The following is a 17,593-nucleotide window of genomic DNA, read 5'->3' on the forward strand; positions in this document are numbered from 1 at the left end:
ACATACATCCACACAAAAACTTGTAAACAAATGTTCATAACACTATTTTTCATAAGAGTTAAAAAGTGGGAAAAAAACCCAAATGTCCACTAACTGATGAATGGGTAGATAAAACACGGTATATCTACACACTGTAATATTTTTGGCATTGAAAAGCACTGATCCATGCTACAACGTGGATGAACCTTGAAAATGGTATGGTAAGTGAAAGAAGGCACTCACAAATGACCACCTATGATTCCATTCATATGAAATGTTGAATAGGGAAACCTAGAAAGGACAGAGGTAGGTTAGTGTTTGCTTAGAGATGAGGGATGAAGAGGGTAATTGTTAAAGGTTATGGGGTTTCTTTTGGAAGTCACAAAAATGTTTTAAAAATTGACTATGGTGATGTACATGACTGTGAGTATACCAAAAAGAATGGTGGAATTACTTTAAATGAGTGAATTGTATGGTCTGTGAACTATATTTCAATAAAGCTGTTAAAGGATTTAAAAAGAATAAGCACTTGAGGATCACAAGAAGGAGAGAAGATATGATAAAAGATGTCAACACATTTATGGAAGATGGAAATCTGGTAAAGGAATGGTAACTGACTAGCAGAGCAGACAAAGTGCTGGCAAACAGATTCACACCAAAAAAATCTCAGAAGACAAATGACTTGGTGGTACTAGATAAGAAAGAAATTAGAGGTTCCATACTGTAAACATGTTGAATTTTTTGTTCTTTTTGTTTTGTACTGTATATAACTTTTAAAAGCATTTTTTTTTTTTTTTTGGTGGGGGTAGGGGAGCTGATGCTCTTCAGTATTTTGTAAACTCCTGTTAAAATGTACCCAGGGTCCCAGGTAGACCTAAGGTAACTTAAAAAAATTTTTTTTTGTAATTAAAGTATAGTTGATTTACAATGTGCCAGTTTCCACTGTACATTGAAGTGATCCAGATATAGATATATATACCTTCCTTTTCTTATATTATCTTCCATCTGTCCCAAGAGCTTGGATATAGTTCCCTTTGCTATACAGTAGGATCTCACTGCTTAGCCATTCTATATGTAATAGTTCGCACCTACTAACCCCAAACTCCCAGCCCATCCCACTCTCTCCCCTCTCCTTTTTGGACCCCAAGTCTGTTCTGCATGTCTGTAGTCTGTTTCTGTTCTATAGATAGGTTCATTTGTGTCATATTTTAGATTCCACATATAAGTGATATCATATGGTATTTGTCTTTCTCTTTCTGACTTCACTTAGTACGAGAATATCTACCTGCATCCATGTTCCCGCAAATGGCATTTTTTTTTTTTATGGATGAGCAGTATTCTATTATATATATACATTTACCTGTTGATGGACATTTAGGTTTTTTCCATGTCCTGGCTTTTGTGACTAGTGATGCTATGAACATAGGGGTGCATGTATCTTTTTGAATTGTAGCTGAAGTAACTTTTAAAGTTGGCATTACACACTTCTGGGCTCTGGGCATGGTGGTAGTAGTAGCTGAGGAATCAAAGACAGAAATCTCAAAGTTAGGTAAAATTCCAGACATCAGGCAGTGGTCCATTTTTAAAATGTATTTATTTGAAAAGTAATTAAACTTGTAGAAAAGTTTCATGAATGGTAAAACCATATACCCTTTATCCAGACTTACCTATTAACATTTTGATCCGTTTGAGATCTCTATACGCTCTGCTTTTTTGTCTCCTTCCCTTTTTGCCCCCCCATATATATGATTTTATGCACATATATGTGAAAAATATGCATACATTCCTGAATATTTGAGAATGCATCTCATGCACCTTCTCCTTGAATATTCTAAGAAAAAGGAGATTCTCTTACATACAGTACAATTTTTTTTTTGTCTTTTGTTTTTTTAGGTCTGCACCTGCAGCATATGGAAGTTCACAGGCTATGGGTCTAATTGGAGCTACAGCTTCCGGCCTAGGCCAGAGCCTCAGCAACACCAGATCCGACCCGTGTCTGTGACCTACACCACAACTCATGGCAACACTGGATCCTTAACCTGCTGAGCGAGGCCAGGGATCGAACCTGCAACCTAATGGTTCTAGTTGATTCATTTCTGCTATGTCACGACGGGAACTCCAAGTACAGTTATTTATCTTCTTAAATAAATTTAACAACGGCATAAAAATCTTTTAACTAATCTCCCATTTATATTCCATTTTTGTCAGTTTATAGAGTTTATTTGTGGCTTTTTATATTAAAAAAAAAATTACAGGAGTTCCTGGTGTGGCGCAATGGGATCAGCAGCATCTCTGGAGTACTGGGACATGGGTTCAACCCCTGGCCTGGTGCAGAGAGGGTTGTGGATCTGGCATTGCCACACATGTGTTGTAGATCTGATCCCGGGTCTGGGAAATCCATATGCTGGAAACGAAAAGAAAACCCTCCATTGCAGAATTCAGTGTAGAATCACATACTGCATTTAGTTATTATGTGTCTTTAGTCTCCTTTAATCTGGACAAGTGTTTCTCAATCTTTGTTTTTTATGACAAGCCATTTTTTAAAAGAATATATTTGATGTGTCTTTTTTTTTTTTTCCTTTTTAGGTCTGCACCTTTGCCATATGGAAGTTCCCAGGCTAGGGGTCAAATCAGAGCTGCAGCTGCAGACCTATGGCACAGCCACAGCAATGCCAGTTCTGAGCCACATCTGCAATCCAACCTACACTGAAGCTGCAGAAGTCTGGATCTTTTAGCCTACAGCACTGGGCCATAAACTGATGAACTTCTGCAGTGGCCCAAGCCTTTGCAGTCGGACTCCTAACCCATTATGCCATGGTGAGAACTCCTAATGTGTCTTTTTTTTTTTTTTATCTTTTTAGGGCCACACCCTTGGCATATGGAAGTTCCCAGGCTAAGGGTCAAATGGGAGCTGTAGCTGCTGGCCTACACCACAGCCACAGCCATAGCCACAGCAACTCGAGATCCAAGCCATGTCTGTGACCTACACCACAGCTCATAGCAATGCTGCATCCTTAATCCACTGAGTGAGTCCAGCGATCGAACCTGCACCCTCATGGATACTAGTCAGATTCATTTCCACTGAGCCACAAGGAGAACTCTCTGATAGGTCATTTTTATAATCCCTTCTCACCTGGAAATTTTTTGGTACTTATTTTGCTCAGACTTTAAAGGATGTTTTTATAGTTGTGAATCCTAAGGACCTTAGAGACAGTCAGAACCAGACTTTACATACATATATATAACAGAGATGCAAAAATATATGGAGGGATTTTTCTGAGCAGACACACCTCCCGCAGCCAAGGGAGAAGTGTATGTGAGATGGGGTGGACTTGAAGTGCACCTTCCTTTTGGGTAGAGACAATAAAGGCAGGAGAAGACAGGTAAAGAAAGGAGCAGTCATTACTAGTAAACCTTCCTCATACGGGAAGGAAAGAATTGGGTATCTGGGATCAAGACTAATTTGTCAGAATCTATCAGGGAATGCAGGCAAGGAAAGAAAAATGACACAGGGCTTAGTTTCAGCAGTTTAAAATCTAAGTAATGGAGCTATAATGGCTACAACTATGAAATGACTAGCTAGCATGGGAAGATTAAATAAATACATATATACCATGAACAAAAAATGATATTGTTTAAAAAGGCATAAAGAAAAAAATTAATATACGGCGCAAATGAACCTATGTACAGAAAATAAGCAAACACATGGATATGGAGAACAGACTTGTGGTTACCGAGGGCGAGGGGGAGGGGGAGAGAGTGGGATGGACTGGGAATTTGGGGTTAGTAGATGAGAATGATTCCATTTGGAGTAGACAAGCAATGAAATCCTGTTGTATGGCACAGAAAACTACATCTAGCCACTTGTGATGGAACATGATGGAAGATAATGTGAGAAAAAGAAAATATATATGCGTGTGTGTGTGTGTGTGTGTGTATATATATGTACGTATATATCTATGACTGGGTCACTTTGCTGTACAGCAGAAATTGACAGAACACTATAAATCACCTATAATAGAAAAAATAAAAATCTTAAAAAAATTTAAAATGTTGGTGGAGAGAAAGGATTTGGCAGAAGAAAGAGAGACCAGCAGGATGAGAAACTGTATGGGCAGAGGAGGCTAGATAGAACTCTAAGGGGCTGAATAGCCTAAGAAGAATTTGGGGGGAAAAGAATTACTGATGGTTTTTTGAAGCTGTTTGCCATGGGCTTCTGGTTATGCATCTTGTTCACTGGTACAGGCTACTCTGCACTCATGCTTTTGGTGAATGTGTATTCTTCTGAGAAGATATGGCAGGAAAGGCTGCTGTGAAGTGTATTTCTGGCTTCATGCAGTTAAAAACACATGTATGAGGGGAAGCTGTAGTTGAGGGCGGAGGAGACCTTGGAGGTGTAAACCCTGTGCCATAGCAGAATTTTAAATATTATGAGGGGTCCAAAGGGCTATCAACAAGTAGAAGGGTCTCAGGTAATGTCTGGATAACAGGTGGAACAAATAGAAAATTTCACTAAGGAAAATATGTGGTATGTGAATGTGTGGGTCAAAAGGTAGGTTAAAGGTGTCTAAGGGCCCTGGAGGGATGGATGGATCTTCCAGGTTGGATGGTGGGGGAAGGATTATGGGTTCTTCTCTCTGTGTTGTCCCTTCCCCCACCCAAGAACCTTTGCTGTTTACCTTAAACCTCTGTGATGTGGGCCTAGAACTCTTAGTGTAGAATGCGCACTCTGAATGCCCAACTGCCTGATGTGGCAATGCACTTCTGATGGTTTGGTCTTTGTCTGAGGAGACTTACTGTACCATGGCTGAGCTCCAGCTCAGTTTCCTAGGTTTTCCCATCCTTGCCTTTGTGTGTGGGGTGGGGCTCTTTCTTCTATCACTGTGCTACCTAGAAAGAAATACATGTTTCCCAGTATTTTGGAAACAGAGAGACATCAATCAGGTCAGTAAACCAGAGTCTTTCAAAGATATTAAATCTTGGAGTTCCCGTCATGGCTCAGCAGTAACAAACCCGACTGGTATCCATGAGGATGCAGGTTTGATCCCTGGCCTTGCTCAGTGGGTTTAGGATCCTGCCTTGCTGTGCCTGTGGCATACGTAGGCCTGCAGGTTACAGCTCTGATTCGACTCCTGGCCCAGGAACTTCATATGCCATGGATGTGGCCATAAAAAGACACACACACACAAAGATATTAATCTTTCTTTTCAAATAGATGCATTCAGTGCTATCAGTTTCCCTCTTAAGTACTGCTTTTTTTTTTCTGCATCTCACAAATTTTGACAAGTTGTATTTTAATTTTCACTTAATTTAAAATATTTTTTTCTCTTGAGAGTTCTTCCCTGACCCATGTGTTAGTTGTATGTTAGTCACACTCCAAATATTATGGCATTTCCAGCTATCTTTCTGTAATTGATTTCTAGTTTAATTCCATTATAGTCTGAAAATATACTTTGTTTGATTTCTATTTTATATGTTTAAGGTGTGTTTGTGGTCTATTTTGGTCAGTGTTCCATGTGTGCTTGAGAAGAATGTGTATTCTGCTACTGGATGAAGCAGTCTATATATGTCAATTAGATCAAGTTGACTGATGGTGCTGTTTAGGTCAAATGCATCCTTAATGATTTTCTGTTTGCTAAATCTGTCCCTTTCTGATAGAGGGGTGTCAAAAATCTCCAAAAGTAACAGTGGGTTCATCTAATTCTCCTTGCAGTTGGACCAGTTTTTGCCTCACATACTCTGTTGTTAGATTGTATACATGTTAAGTAATGTTGTGTCTTCTTGGAGAATTGAGCCTTTTGTTGTTATGTAATGCCCCTCTTTATCCCTGTAACTTTTCTTGTTCTGAAGTCTCCCTTGTCTAAAATTAATACAGTGACTTCTGCTTTCTTTCATCTCTATTAGCATAGTATAGTTTCCTCTTTCCCTTTACTTTTAATCTATTTGTATCTTTATATTTAAAGTGGGTGTTTTGTAGACAACATATAATTGGATCCTGTTTTAATCACTGAAAGCCTTTTAATTGGTGAATTTAGGCCACTTATATTTAGCAATATTTTATACCATGTCTGTTTACTATTTATTATATGTATTCTTTTTTTTTCTTCCCCTCCTTGTTCAACTTTTCTGGTTCTTAAACAAGCATTTTATATGATTCCAGTTTCTCTCTTAGCATATAAAGTATCCTTCTGTCTTTCCTTTTTTTTTTTTTTTATGACTGCACCTGTGGCATATGGAAATTCCTGGGCCGTGGATCCGTCTCTCACCTCCACAGCGACCTGAGCCACCGTAGTCAGATTTTTAACCCACTATGCCACAGGAAATGGCAAGTAAATATGCCAGAAAATGCTCAAGTAAAATATCTTTCTTTCTTTCTTTTTTTTTCTCCCTTTCCTAGGGCCGCTTCCCACAGGATATGGAGGTTCCCAGGCTAGGGGTCCCATCGGAGCTGTAGCCACTGGCCTACACCAGAGCCACAGCAACGCGGGAACCGCACCCCATCTGTGACTTACACCACAGCTCACGGCAACGCTGGATCCTTAAACCACTGAGCAAGGCCAGGGATCGAACCTGCAGCCTCATGGTTCCTAGTCAGATTTGTTAACCACTGCACCATGCCTGGAACTCCTAAAGTATCTTTCTTTAAAGAAAATATATCAGGAGTTCCCGTAGTGGTACAGTGGAGACGAATCTGACTAGGAACCATGAGGTTGCAGATTCGATCTCTGGCCTTGTTCAGTGGGTTAAGGATCTAGTGTAGCTGTGATCTGTGGTGTTGGTTGTAGACGCAGCTCGGATCCTGCATTGCTGTGGTGTAGGCCGGCAGCTGAGGCTCTGATTGGACCTCTGAATCTCCATATGCCGTGGGTGGTGCCTAAAAAAAAAAACTTTTTCAGTGGTTGCCCTAGAATTCGTAATCTGCATTTACAACTAATCTAAGTCTGCTTTCATATAACACTATACCACTTCATAGGTAGTGCAGATACCTTTATAACAGAGTTCCCAGAATATCCCTGTGACACTGATGTCTTTTATTTCACATTTCCATATACTATAATTATCCAATAAGTTATTATTTAGTATTATTAGATCAATTCAGAAAAAAAAAATTAAAGTTTTGTTTTACCTTCACTATTCCTTCTCTTCCCTTCCTTTATGTAGATTGAAGCACTTCTTTTAACGTTTATTCCAGGGAAGATCTGCTGCTGCTCATGAGTTTCTCAGGTTTTATTTGTCTGAAAAAGTTTTTATTTCTCTTTCACCTTTTTTTGAGGGGGAGGGGCTGCACCCACAGTTCCAGGGCCGGGAATGGAACCCATGCTGCAGTTGCAACCTGTGCCATAGCTGCAGCAACGCCAGATCTTTAACCTGCTGTGCCACATGGAAATTTCCTCCCTTTCACTTTTGAATGATAATTTCACTAGATATAAAGTTCTTGGGTGATGAGTTTTTTTCTTTCAACACTTTAAATATTTCACTCTATTCTCTTCTTGCGTGGCTTGTAATGAGAAGCCCATAATTCTTATCCTTATTTCTCTAGAGTTAGGACACTTATTTTCCTATGAATTCTTTCAAGATTTTATATTTCAGGTTCCAACAGTTATAATAAAATATGTCCAGGTATAGACTTTCTTAGTATTTATACTGCTTGGAGTTCTCTGAGTTTCCATAATCTATGGTTAACCTGTCATTAATTTTAGAATATTATAGGCCCTTATTGCTTCAAATATTTCTTCTGCTCTATTTGCTCTTCTCCTTTTAGTATTTTAATTACATGTATATTATGCATTTTGAAACTGTCTCAGAGTTCTTGGATATTCTGGGTTTATATTTTTTAAAAAAATCTTTTTCTCTTTACATTTAAGTTTGGAAAGTTTCCACTGACATATATTCAAACTCACTTATTTTTCTCTGGCTATAGGCAATCTACAAATGAGCCAATTAAAAGCATTTTTCATTTCCGTTACAGTGTTTTGGTTTCCAATGTTTCTTTTTGATTCTTTCTTCAAGTTTCCCTCTCTCTGTTTATTGCTCATCTGTTATTGCATATTTCTCCTTTTCCCATTAGAGCCCTTAACATATAATGATGGTTATTTTAGATTCCATGTATGCTAATTCAAAAACCTGTGTTATATCTGAATGTAGATCCAATGCTTGCTTTGTCTATTCAGATTGCTTTTTCTTGTCTTTTATCTTATACTGTAATTTTTTTTTGAAAGCCAGATATAATGTATTCGGTAATGAAAACTGAAGTAAATAGACCACAAGAAGTTTTATGTTAATCTGGCTAGGTGTTGGTTGTGTTTAATATTTACTGTAGCTATATGCATCAGAGAATTCAATTACCTATAGTGTCCCTATTTTAATCTCCCCTGGTGTCATCAGGTTTCCCTAAATCCCCTCCTTACATAGAATCTTTGCCTGGCAGCTCTTTCAGCTATGATTTTGTTGCCATACTGGAGCCCAGTTGATATGGTAGTAAGGTGTTGGGGGAGGGCACATGATTAAATCTGACTTTCAGTGGGCCTGTGTCCCTGGGCCATGGTGCTCACAAGTGTTTCTATGCCTTTTCTCTTTCTGTTCACATTTTAGAAGAGACAAGAAGGCTAGAGAGTTGGATAATTTCCCTTCTCTAGGGTGAGATAAGGCTCTGGTAGTCTTTTCTTCTGTTGAGTTAACTTTTGTTATGGGGAACATTCAGGGGATATTTCAAAATGTTCTCGAAATTGTTACCTTTCTTCTCATTCCATACTCTTCCACCAGAAGCATAAGTTTTTCATGGCTCTTCACTGTGAAAACCTGGTGGGACTTCTATAGGTGAAACCCATGAATAGGTAAAGACCCCCCTGAGATAATGACCCTAGAATTTTCTCACTCTCATTGTAGCCTACACACATCCTCTAGCAATTTGTCAAAGTGTTTTTTTGTTTCTACCAACTTATGGCTCCAGTGGCTTTTGTTCTAGGAAAGCTCGTCTCCTTAACTGTGATTCTCTGTATTCCCCTCTATGAAGATTTTTGGAGTGATTTGCCCTGTGGCCTTAATTCTTAAATGCGCCAAGAAAAGTCATTGATTTTCAGTTGGTTCAGATTTTGCTCCTTCTTAAAGACTGGAATGATGACTCACTCCTAAGCTCTTTAAATGGACCCGAAAGTTGCCTCTCAGAGAAGGCTAATTTACATTCTTGTTCCCCTGCCCACATTTCCCAGAGTTTAATTGGGTCATAGAGACACATAAGATAGGAAATTTGAAGAGAGGATAGAACATTATAGTCCAGGAAGGACTAGGGGTTCAGGGAGGACTAAGGTTGCCATATGAAACTCACAGACCATCTGAGTGTTCAGAGGATTCCAGGATAAAATTGAAAACAGTAATTTCATGGCCCTGGGATGGGTGATTTAGAGAGTTTTTGGGTCTCCGCAGGAGAACAAAATTCCCCAACACTTGATCACGAGTCACATTCTCATATCAGGCATCACTTGGCCAAGACTTCCTTTGTATTGAGTGAATCAGGGCAGTAGTACTGAGCTTCTGAGATCCTTTGAGCAGAGGTAGGATCTAGGGTCCATCAGAGGGACACAGACATTACTCTTGGCCTCAGATTCTATGCCCTTCTTGAGCAGATGATTTCTGACTGAGAAAACCAAGTGTGGCCCTCATAGACAAAATCCTTCTTTGTGTTTTTCAAAGAAAACATTGAAAATATTTTAAAACTTTAAAGTAGATCAAAGGAAGTTAGACAATGTTATATTAATTAAAACAGTCATATTATTCATGGATAATGAATATCTGAGTTTCCTAAAGAGGAGCGAGAGAAATGAGTCCCAGCCTTTCATTCTTTTCTTTTTGTTCTCAGCATCAAGGCAGAGCCAAGAGGAGAAGGAAGGGTAGAATATTGAAAGGTAAGGTCCTGCCTATTCCATCCAGCTCTCCCAGAGTGACCCTTCCTGCCTCTTCCATGTCCATGATTTCTGAGGATGTCAGTTGCTAGATACAGTTCCTCTCAGAAACCAAGCACTCCCAGAGGAGAGGCTCATTGGAAGGCAGTCGGAGCCTGGGACACTTCTCAGATTCCCTGCCCTGCCCATCACTGGGCATGAAGCAGTGAGGGACCTGGGCAATGGGTGCTTCCCGTCAGGTGGCCATGTGAGATGTCAAGAGTCAGAACTACTGTGTCTGAATTTGTAAAAGTCCTTTGACTCCTTGGATGATCAGATTCCTCTTTGAGGTAAATAACCATTGACCTATGTCCCTCAAAAAGTGGTTCTGAATATCACATGGGAGAATACATATCAAAGCCCTTTGTGAATGATAAAGCAACATACATATTTCAGCCTTGTTGTCATTATCATTGACCATGTGATCTTGTATCCTAATTCTTGGGGCTCTCCAAGTCCAACCCACCAAGGGTACCACTAGAAGACATTCTAGTCAGGCTCCTATAAGGTATCTTTGCTTTTACCTTCATCACTCTCATGGTTTCCTAGGTTGGAGAGCTTGCCAGAGCGAAGTAGAGGACGCAAGGAAGGTGCTTTCTCTTCTGCAAAGGTGACTGAACATTACTTTCTTTCCTGTACCCCTCTTTTTAGTGGAGCCTGAATATCTAGGGCCTCAGTGAAGGCTGGGATTGACAAGGGAGGAAAAAAATCTTCAGATTTAGAATGCGAAAACACTGGGGAGAGGGATAAAATATATATTGTGAGATGAAGGAAGTAGAAAAATGTGAAAGGATAATATACTTGGGCAGTCATACTTTTGCCAGACATACCAGGGGTCTTAGTTTGTTCTGGTCCTGGTTGCATCTTTGTACTTCCTGTTTCCTGCAGCCCCCTGGGCCAGCATGATGATACCACCCGATTTCGTCAACTGTTGTGTCCAGACACCTCCTGTGAGGTATGTAATAATGCATCTGCTGAGGTCAGTCGACTGCTGTTCCCAGAGGCCCTGGAAGATGCTACTTCCTCTGTGTCCCCTTTGGCTTCTACAGCTCCTGTGACTGACTCATCCTTTATTCAATCTAAATCAATTTCCATCTTATCAAAGCCTGTTCTGGAGAAGTCATCTTCAGATAGCCCTGATGGGTTTTCTACTTGTGTTCCAACAATCAGAGGCACTGAGCACTCAGGTCTGTCATCTTCAGACTTCTCCTGGTGGAAAGCTCATGTCAATAAGATGTTCCTGCCCACATTGCCACACTCTGATATTCAGCAAGAGCATGTATCTTTCCATCTACCAGAGACCTGTCTCTGTAGAGACTCTGTTACCAAAGACATGGAAGCCAGTAGCCATTCTTTCCTTGGCCTTAATATTCAGGCACTTATGAAAAGACAAATAAAAAAGAGAATGGCTTTCCAGAATTTAGAGAAGAAAGAAAAGGAAGAGGGACCATTTTCAAAACAAATGTGGTCAGAATACCAAAGGACATCTTCAAGGAATTCATTGAAGTCACTTGATATACAGGACAATGTAGATCCCCAAACTGACTCAAACGTTGAAAGCAAATCAGAGCAGCTGCACATTTGTCAGCAGCTCCTATATGTCAAGACTTTGGGGGGAAACTTGCAACAGAAATATAGCCAGCTCTTCTGGGGTCTTCCTTCTTTGCACAGTGAGTCCCTAGTGGCTACTCTTCTGGTTTCTAGTAGTAGTTCCCCACTAGAGTCTCACTTTGTCCTATTCAATGGAGTTTGTAATGGATCTTCAGTCAAAATGCATGATCAAGAATCTCCACCACATCTTCATTCCCATCCCCTCCCCCTTCCCCACGTACATCCACAACCCTTGCCTCAAACTAAACCTAAATCCCAGCCCCTTCCTTTCACTCAAGTCCAGCCCCAGGTCAACCTTCAATCCCGACTCCCAATCCTGCCATCTTCACCTCCATCCCAGATTAGGGACTGTGGAGTGTCTTTCCATAGATTACAGAATGAATCAGACTTTCATATTGCAACTGAAAATCAACACCTGGAATGGCACGTGTTACAAAAACAGCAGGAAAGTTTGTGGGGTTTAGTTCCTATGCTCCACAAATCTCAAGAAGCCACTTGTCCTCGAGCTCTTAATCTCCCATTGGTCAACCAGTCGTCCCATGCCTGTGTACCAGTCTCCATCATTCCTGACCATTTTCATATCACCAGTGAACCCCAAGAGAAACTGGAGCTTCATGTTCCAAGGAGGCTAATTCCACGCTGGTGTCTCCAAGCCTGTAGGAATCTAGAGTCTCTAGCATTGATGGAACCTCAGTATAAATTAATAGAAGTATCTCAACAGAGAGGCAGACATGTTCACTTACAACTCTCTGAGCTTAATGGCCAGCATAGCAAAGATCTAGGGATGACTGAATTAGGTCTCCCAGGAAGTTTCCATGAAAGAGTCCCAACAAAGTTTCAGCTAAGGGATGACATGAGGAAGAATCTTGGTTATATCCTAGAGAAGAGCCCAGAAGACAGACCACAAGGGGCCTCAGAATGTTACCTAGTGCAGGGTCTGAGGCCTGCCTTGGGGACACAAAGTAACTGTGTGTGTAATTCAAGGAATCACTCAAGTTATGAACTGTTAAATGTCTCACGGAAGGACATAGATCGGAATCAAATAAAAACCATTCTTAGATTACATGTAAGCACAAAGTCTTGGCAGATCAGTGCAGGTAGGATTCCTGTAGGTGTGTGTCGTTCGTGGCTGGCTGAGGACAATACTTTGCCTCCTTCTAGAAGTTCCCAGACCAATATGGAGGATGCAAATTCAGAAAACACAAAAGTAGCTAGGGCCTATTGCCAAACTAGCACTCTAGAGCTTTCTTTTCTCAATCCCAATACCCGAAAGGTGCTAGAAGCCCATATTTTAAGGTTTCGTGTGACTCAGAGATGGGGCCTACCCCTCAAGGTTCTTGAATCCATAAAATTCTATATGTTGAGAGAAGCTAAAACATGGCCTCTTCCCCAGTTTGACTTTCCCTCCTCAACCACCCATGTTTCTGGGGCGGATTCTAAAACTGAGATTTCCAAGCCCCTTGAAGGAAGCTCTACAACTTCTCAGGGGAAGAAGATGAGAACTACAAATTCAGTCCCTATGCTGGCTCATCCTCTCTCTGTTATCTCATCTGTGGGCAATGAAGGACAGGGGGCCCCGCAACCATCACACTCTGATTTCCACCAAAAGCTTACAGAAGATGTCCGGACAACTGATCGTGGCAGACAGGCTTTTCAGTCCATCACACACCGAAACAAAGACAAAGTGGGTCAGAGTGAAACTCTAGTAGACAACAGATGCAGCCCAGAGGTGCCCAGAAGGCAAAGTGGGGATGGACATGAGCCAAGGAATAAGAATGTGTACTCCAGTGACAGAGTAGAAATGATTCAGGTCCAAAAGACGGTGGAGAAGAATTTAGAACATTCTTTCATGTCCAACATGTCCAGAGAGATATTCAAGGCCAACGAGCTCTGTGCCCTTAAATCACAATCTTGTGACATCTCAACAACCAGAAAGGTGGAAAACTCACAAAGGACAAATGTCAAAATGAATAAAGTAGGAAATACCCTGACCACTCAATGTCCCTCACCAAAAACATCTGTCCGTCAAGATTCTAAACTATCAGACCTTGAAAAGCAGCTCATTACTGAGTTAAAGTTTAAATTAGAGAGTCAGAAGCACAGCCAGGCTCAGTGCTGTCCCACTGACGTGCCCCTGACTTCACATAGCTTGCCTTCCAAGTTGTCACTGACTCATGCCCAGGGTATCTCCACTGGGGCCACGGCAGCTTCCCAAGTGCCACGTGTCCGCTTAGAGAACAGTGGGGTCAGTATGGAGCAGTGGCAGGATCCCTCTAAGCGTGCCTTATGGATGTGCCAGGACAACAATTTCCCATCCACTGCAAAGAGAATGAGCCCTCTAGGCTCCAAAGCAGGAGAATACAGAAGTGGAGATTCAGAAGTAGGGACATCTAAAACCAGAAAGAAGAGCCATCCTATTGAGGACAGAGAATTAAAGGACACTTTCCCATCTTGGTCACAGGATGAACAGCTTCCTCCTGAAAGTTACTTCAGAAAAAAGATGAGGCAGTTTTTTCAGTGGATCAATTCTAAGAGAAAAATCAAAGCCCAGGGAAGTCCCCAACAAAAAGCCAAATTCAAGTCCACCTTTGTGCAGCACCAAGCCTCAGTTGAGAGTGCTTCTGGCTTTGTGAGTTATGGGCATCCTGAAGCTCAGGAGCTCATGATGGCCATTGGGAAGATCCTAGAGGAGAAACTGGCTTGTATGTTGGAATCTGAGGCCTCAGAGTTCAGGCAGCACAAGAAAGAGCTGCAGACCCAGAGAGAGTCTGACAAGGGACATGCCTCCAGCTATAGGGCTGTCTTGGACCCACAGCAAAAGGGATGGGCAAGTACCAAGTCTTCAAACCAAGAAGCTGTTTCTGCTGACCAGAGCTGTCTCACAAGTGTTAGACAAAACAGAGACATGATCACACAGCCCCAGAAAGTTGCCTTTGAGAACTAGATATTATGCCAGAGTCAACCCCCTTCCCTGTCCTCCAGGGAAATTGGAGGCCTCACCTGTGTGCATCAAGACCCTTGATGCCAGGTCTCACCTGCATGCATCAAGACCCATGATTCCAAGCCCCTCTGGCCAATCTCAACCCTGATGAAGGCACTATGTTCAGAGATTTGAGTCTTCTGTTCAAACAGAAATCACTTCTCCAGCGTTTCCAGGGAGAAAAAACGTCCCCAAAGAACTCGTCCAGTCCTTGGTGAGAAAACCTCCCAGTTTTCATAGTAACACATCCTCTGATAAGAACAATCTTTTTTTCTTTTCTTTTTTTAAAGTGCAATCGATAATGTTTATTCTCCTCAATAAATGTTTCTTCTAATAGAGAAACATTAGTGGTCTCTGTGTATTGCACCAGGGGCATGTGCTTTGGGCATCCTGGGACTTGTGTGTAGGGAAAGGAAGGAGTAGTTCAGCTCATACTGATTTCCTCTCTTGGCTTCTGAAAGATGACCAGTTCCTTGCAGAGAGCCTGACAGTGGCCTTCTCAGTTTTATCCTGCAGTCCTCATTTGATCCTGTTCAGATGTCCCTACCTAAAAAACTTCATTTTTCTACAAAAAGTTTGCTCTAAAAACTTCCTAGACTTTCCAAAGTGAGAAAACCCTTAAAGTCCAGAACTTGCTTGAAACTCTCTTTGTATCTACTCTCCAACCATCCTGAACTATATACAGCTATAGGGTAGGGTGAGCTACTCTGGCCTCATATAGCCAGAATTCACCCTTGTTACCTCAGAAAGTTTAGGAAAGTATTTAGGCTCTGAGGTTAGTGGAAAAGAGTAATCTTCCTTTTAGATTTCTTGGTGAGGAATAAATATCACCTGCTCCTAAGGGCCGTTCTCTCCCTCATAAAGTTTGTGAGGAGTTCCCATTGTGGCACAGCAGAAATGAATCTGACTAGTATCCATGAGAATGTGGTTTCCATCCTTGGCCTCACTCAGTGGGTCAGGGATCTGGCATTGCCATGAGCTGTGATGTAGGTGGTAGACATGGCTTGGATTCTGTGTTGCTATGGCTGCAGTGTAGGCTGGCAGCTGTAGCTCCGATTCAACCCCTAGCCTAGGAACTTCCATGTGCCTCAGGTGTGGCCCTAAAAAGCAAAAAATAAAAAATAATAAATGAAGTTTGTGGTAATGGGCCAGGTTCCCCACCCCCTACCTTACCATAATGAAAATGGGTAGAAGTTTACCCTTTCCCCTTCCTCTGCTCTTACTGGATCAGTAGGGAAGACCAAATTTGCAGTTCTGAAAAGGATGAGGGATATAAATATTTTCCTGAAAACAGTGACTGACTTTCACTTAGAAAAAGTTGCTGATTCCAGAGTATCTCACAGGTGGGCAGCTATTAATTGGGTGTGTATGGACAGGTTTTGTGACTGTGGACACTGGGTTGGCCAGGCAGGGTCTAGGAACTGGGTGGGTCTGGCTGAAGAATGTTACACAGGGAGTGTTAATCTGGAAGATACATTTTGAACTCAATAATGAAGTCTCCCTGCTTGTGAGAGTAACTCGAGGAAGAGCTGTGCCTCAAGGAAATTCCTTCAGGATACCTAGCTTGAGAGCATTATTGCAAGACCAAGAGCTCCCTTGGCCATCACTTGCAGGAATGGTCATCAGGAAGCCACCCAGAATTCTGGGTAGGGAAACAGAGGGTAAGGAAAACACAATGGTAGAGTGAGTGGGAAAGGAAGAAAAAATGAGGGAGAGAATGAGATCATCATCACCACTCATGATCTCACTCTGGCCATCCACTGTACTCAACAATACTCTACCTATGCCTTTAGTACCTGTTGGAGACTAATTAGGGATTTGTAGACTACAACAATACCATTTTAGTATAATAGTACACAGGATAGTCTTTGAGAATGAAGAGAGTTATCTCCGGGATATTGTCAGAGATTTGTCCTCCTATTCAGTGCCTGCCTTCCTAGTCATGCTACATTTTTTCACCAAGGTTACAGTAATTTAGGGGTGCATTTGTTATCTATTGCTGTATGACAGACACACCCAAATGTAGTGGCTTAAAAAAAGCACATATTTAATATGTCACAGTTTTTGTGGGTCAGAAATATAAGCAAGGTTTACTTGAGTTCTCTGCCTTTGAAGTCTCTCATGAGGCTGCAATTAAGGTGTCAGCTGGGGCTGGATCTCATCTGAAGGCTCAGCTGTGGAAGGACCAACTTCTGCACTCACCTATACAACTTCTGGCAGAATGAAGTTCTTAAGGGCTATTGGACTGAGATCCTCAATTCTTTGCTGGCTGTTAACTAGGGTTGACTACAGTCTACATTTAGTTTCTCTACATGTGGCCCTCTCTAACATGGCAGCTTGTTTCGTGAATACCAGGAGATAGTCTCCTAGCAAGACAGAAGTCATGACCTTTTGTAAACTAATAGTAGAAATGATATTCCATCACCTTTTCCTTATTCTATTAGAAGTAAATCACTAAGTCTGGCCTACACTTCAAGGAAGAGATAACTACACAAGGGTGTAAATATCAGGAGTGGGGAATCACTGGAAACTTCTTAGAAGTCTTCCTAGCACAACCATTTCTTCTTAGATGCCCTACTCAGTTAACTGAAGCAGAAGTGGCCTGGAGTTCCCATTGTGCCTCAGCAGGTTAAGAACCTGACTAGTATGTGTGAGGATGAGGGTTAGATCCCTGGCCTTGCTCAGTGGGTTAACTATCTGGAGTGACACCAAACTGCAGTGTAGGTCACAGATGTGACTCAAATCTGGTGTTGCTGTGGCTGTGACATAGGCTGGCAACTGCAGCTCCAATTTGACCCCTAGCCTGGGAATGTCCATATGCCCTAAAAAAAAAAAAGAAAAAAAAAAGTGGTCAGAGGTGTCCAGTGGATCTTTGTCCTCAATCACATCCATATCATCAAGATCAAAGCTGTTTGGAGTTCCCTGGTGGCGAAGCAGTTAAGGATGCGGAGTTGCAAACAAACCTCTTTAATGGCCAAGTGGAGTTGGAATGGCAGCTGGTAAGAAAAACAGCATCCAAAGAAGGAGGTAAAGGTGATGTGGGGTCACTGTGAATAATTAAGTGAAAGGAGGCCTTAGAACCACC

The 17,593-nt window shown here is 41.5% G+C and overlaps 1 protein-coding gene across 1 annotated transcript; it reads left to right on the forward strand.

The window, feature by feature from the left end:
• Nucleotides 6,794-14,843, forward strand: LOC102164346 (spermatogenesis-associated protein 31D1-like). Its single transcript, XM_021065306.1, has 3 exons — nt 6,794-9,881; nt 10,467-10,527; nt 10,806-14,843. The coding sequence occupies exons 1-3, from the start codon at nt 9,797-9,799 to the stop codon at nt 14,470-14,472; spliced, it is 3,813 nt and encodes a 1,270-aa protein (XP_020920965.1). The 5' UTR covers nt 6,794-9,796; the 3' UTR covers nt 14,473-14,843.

Source organism: Sus scrofa, chromosome 1 (assembly GCF_000003025.6).
Source record: "Sus scrofa isolate TJ Tabasco breed Duroc chromosome 1, Sscrofa11.1, whole genome shotgun sequence".
NCBI classification, from domain to species: domain Eukaryota; kingdom Metazoa; phylum Chordata; class Mammalia; order Artiodactyla; family Suidae; genus Sus; species Sus scrofa.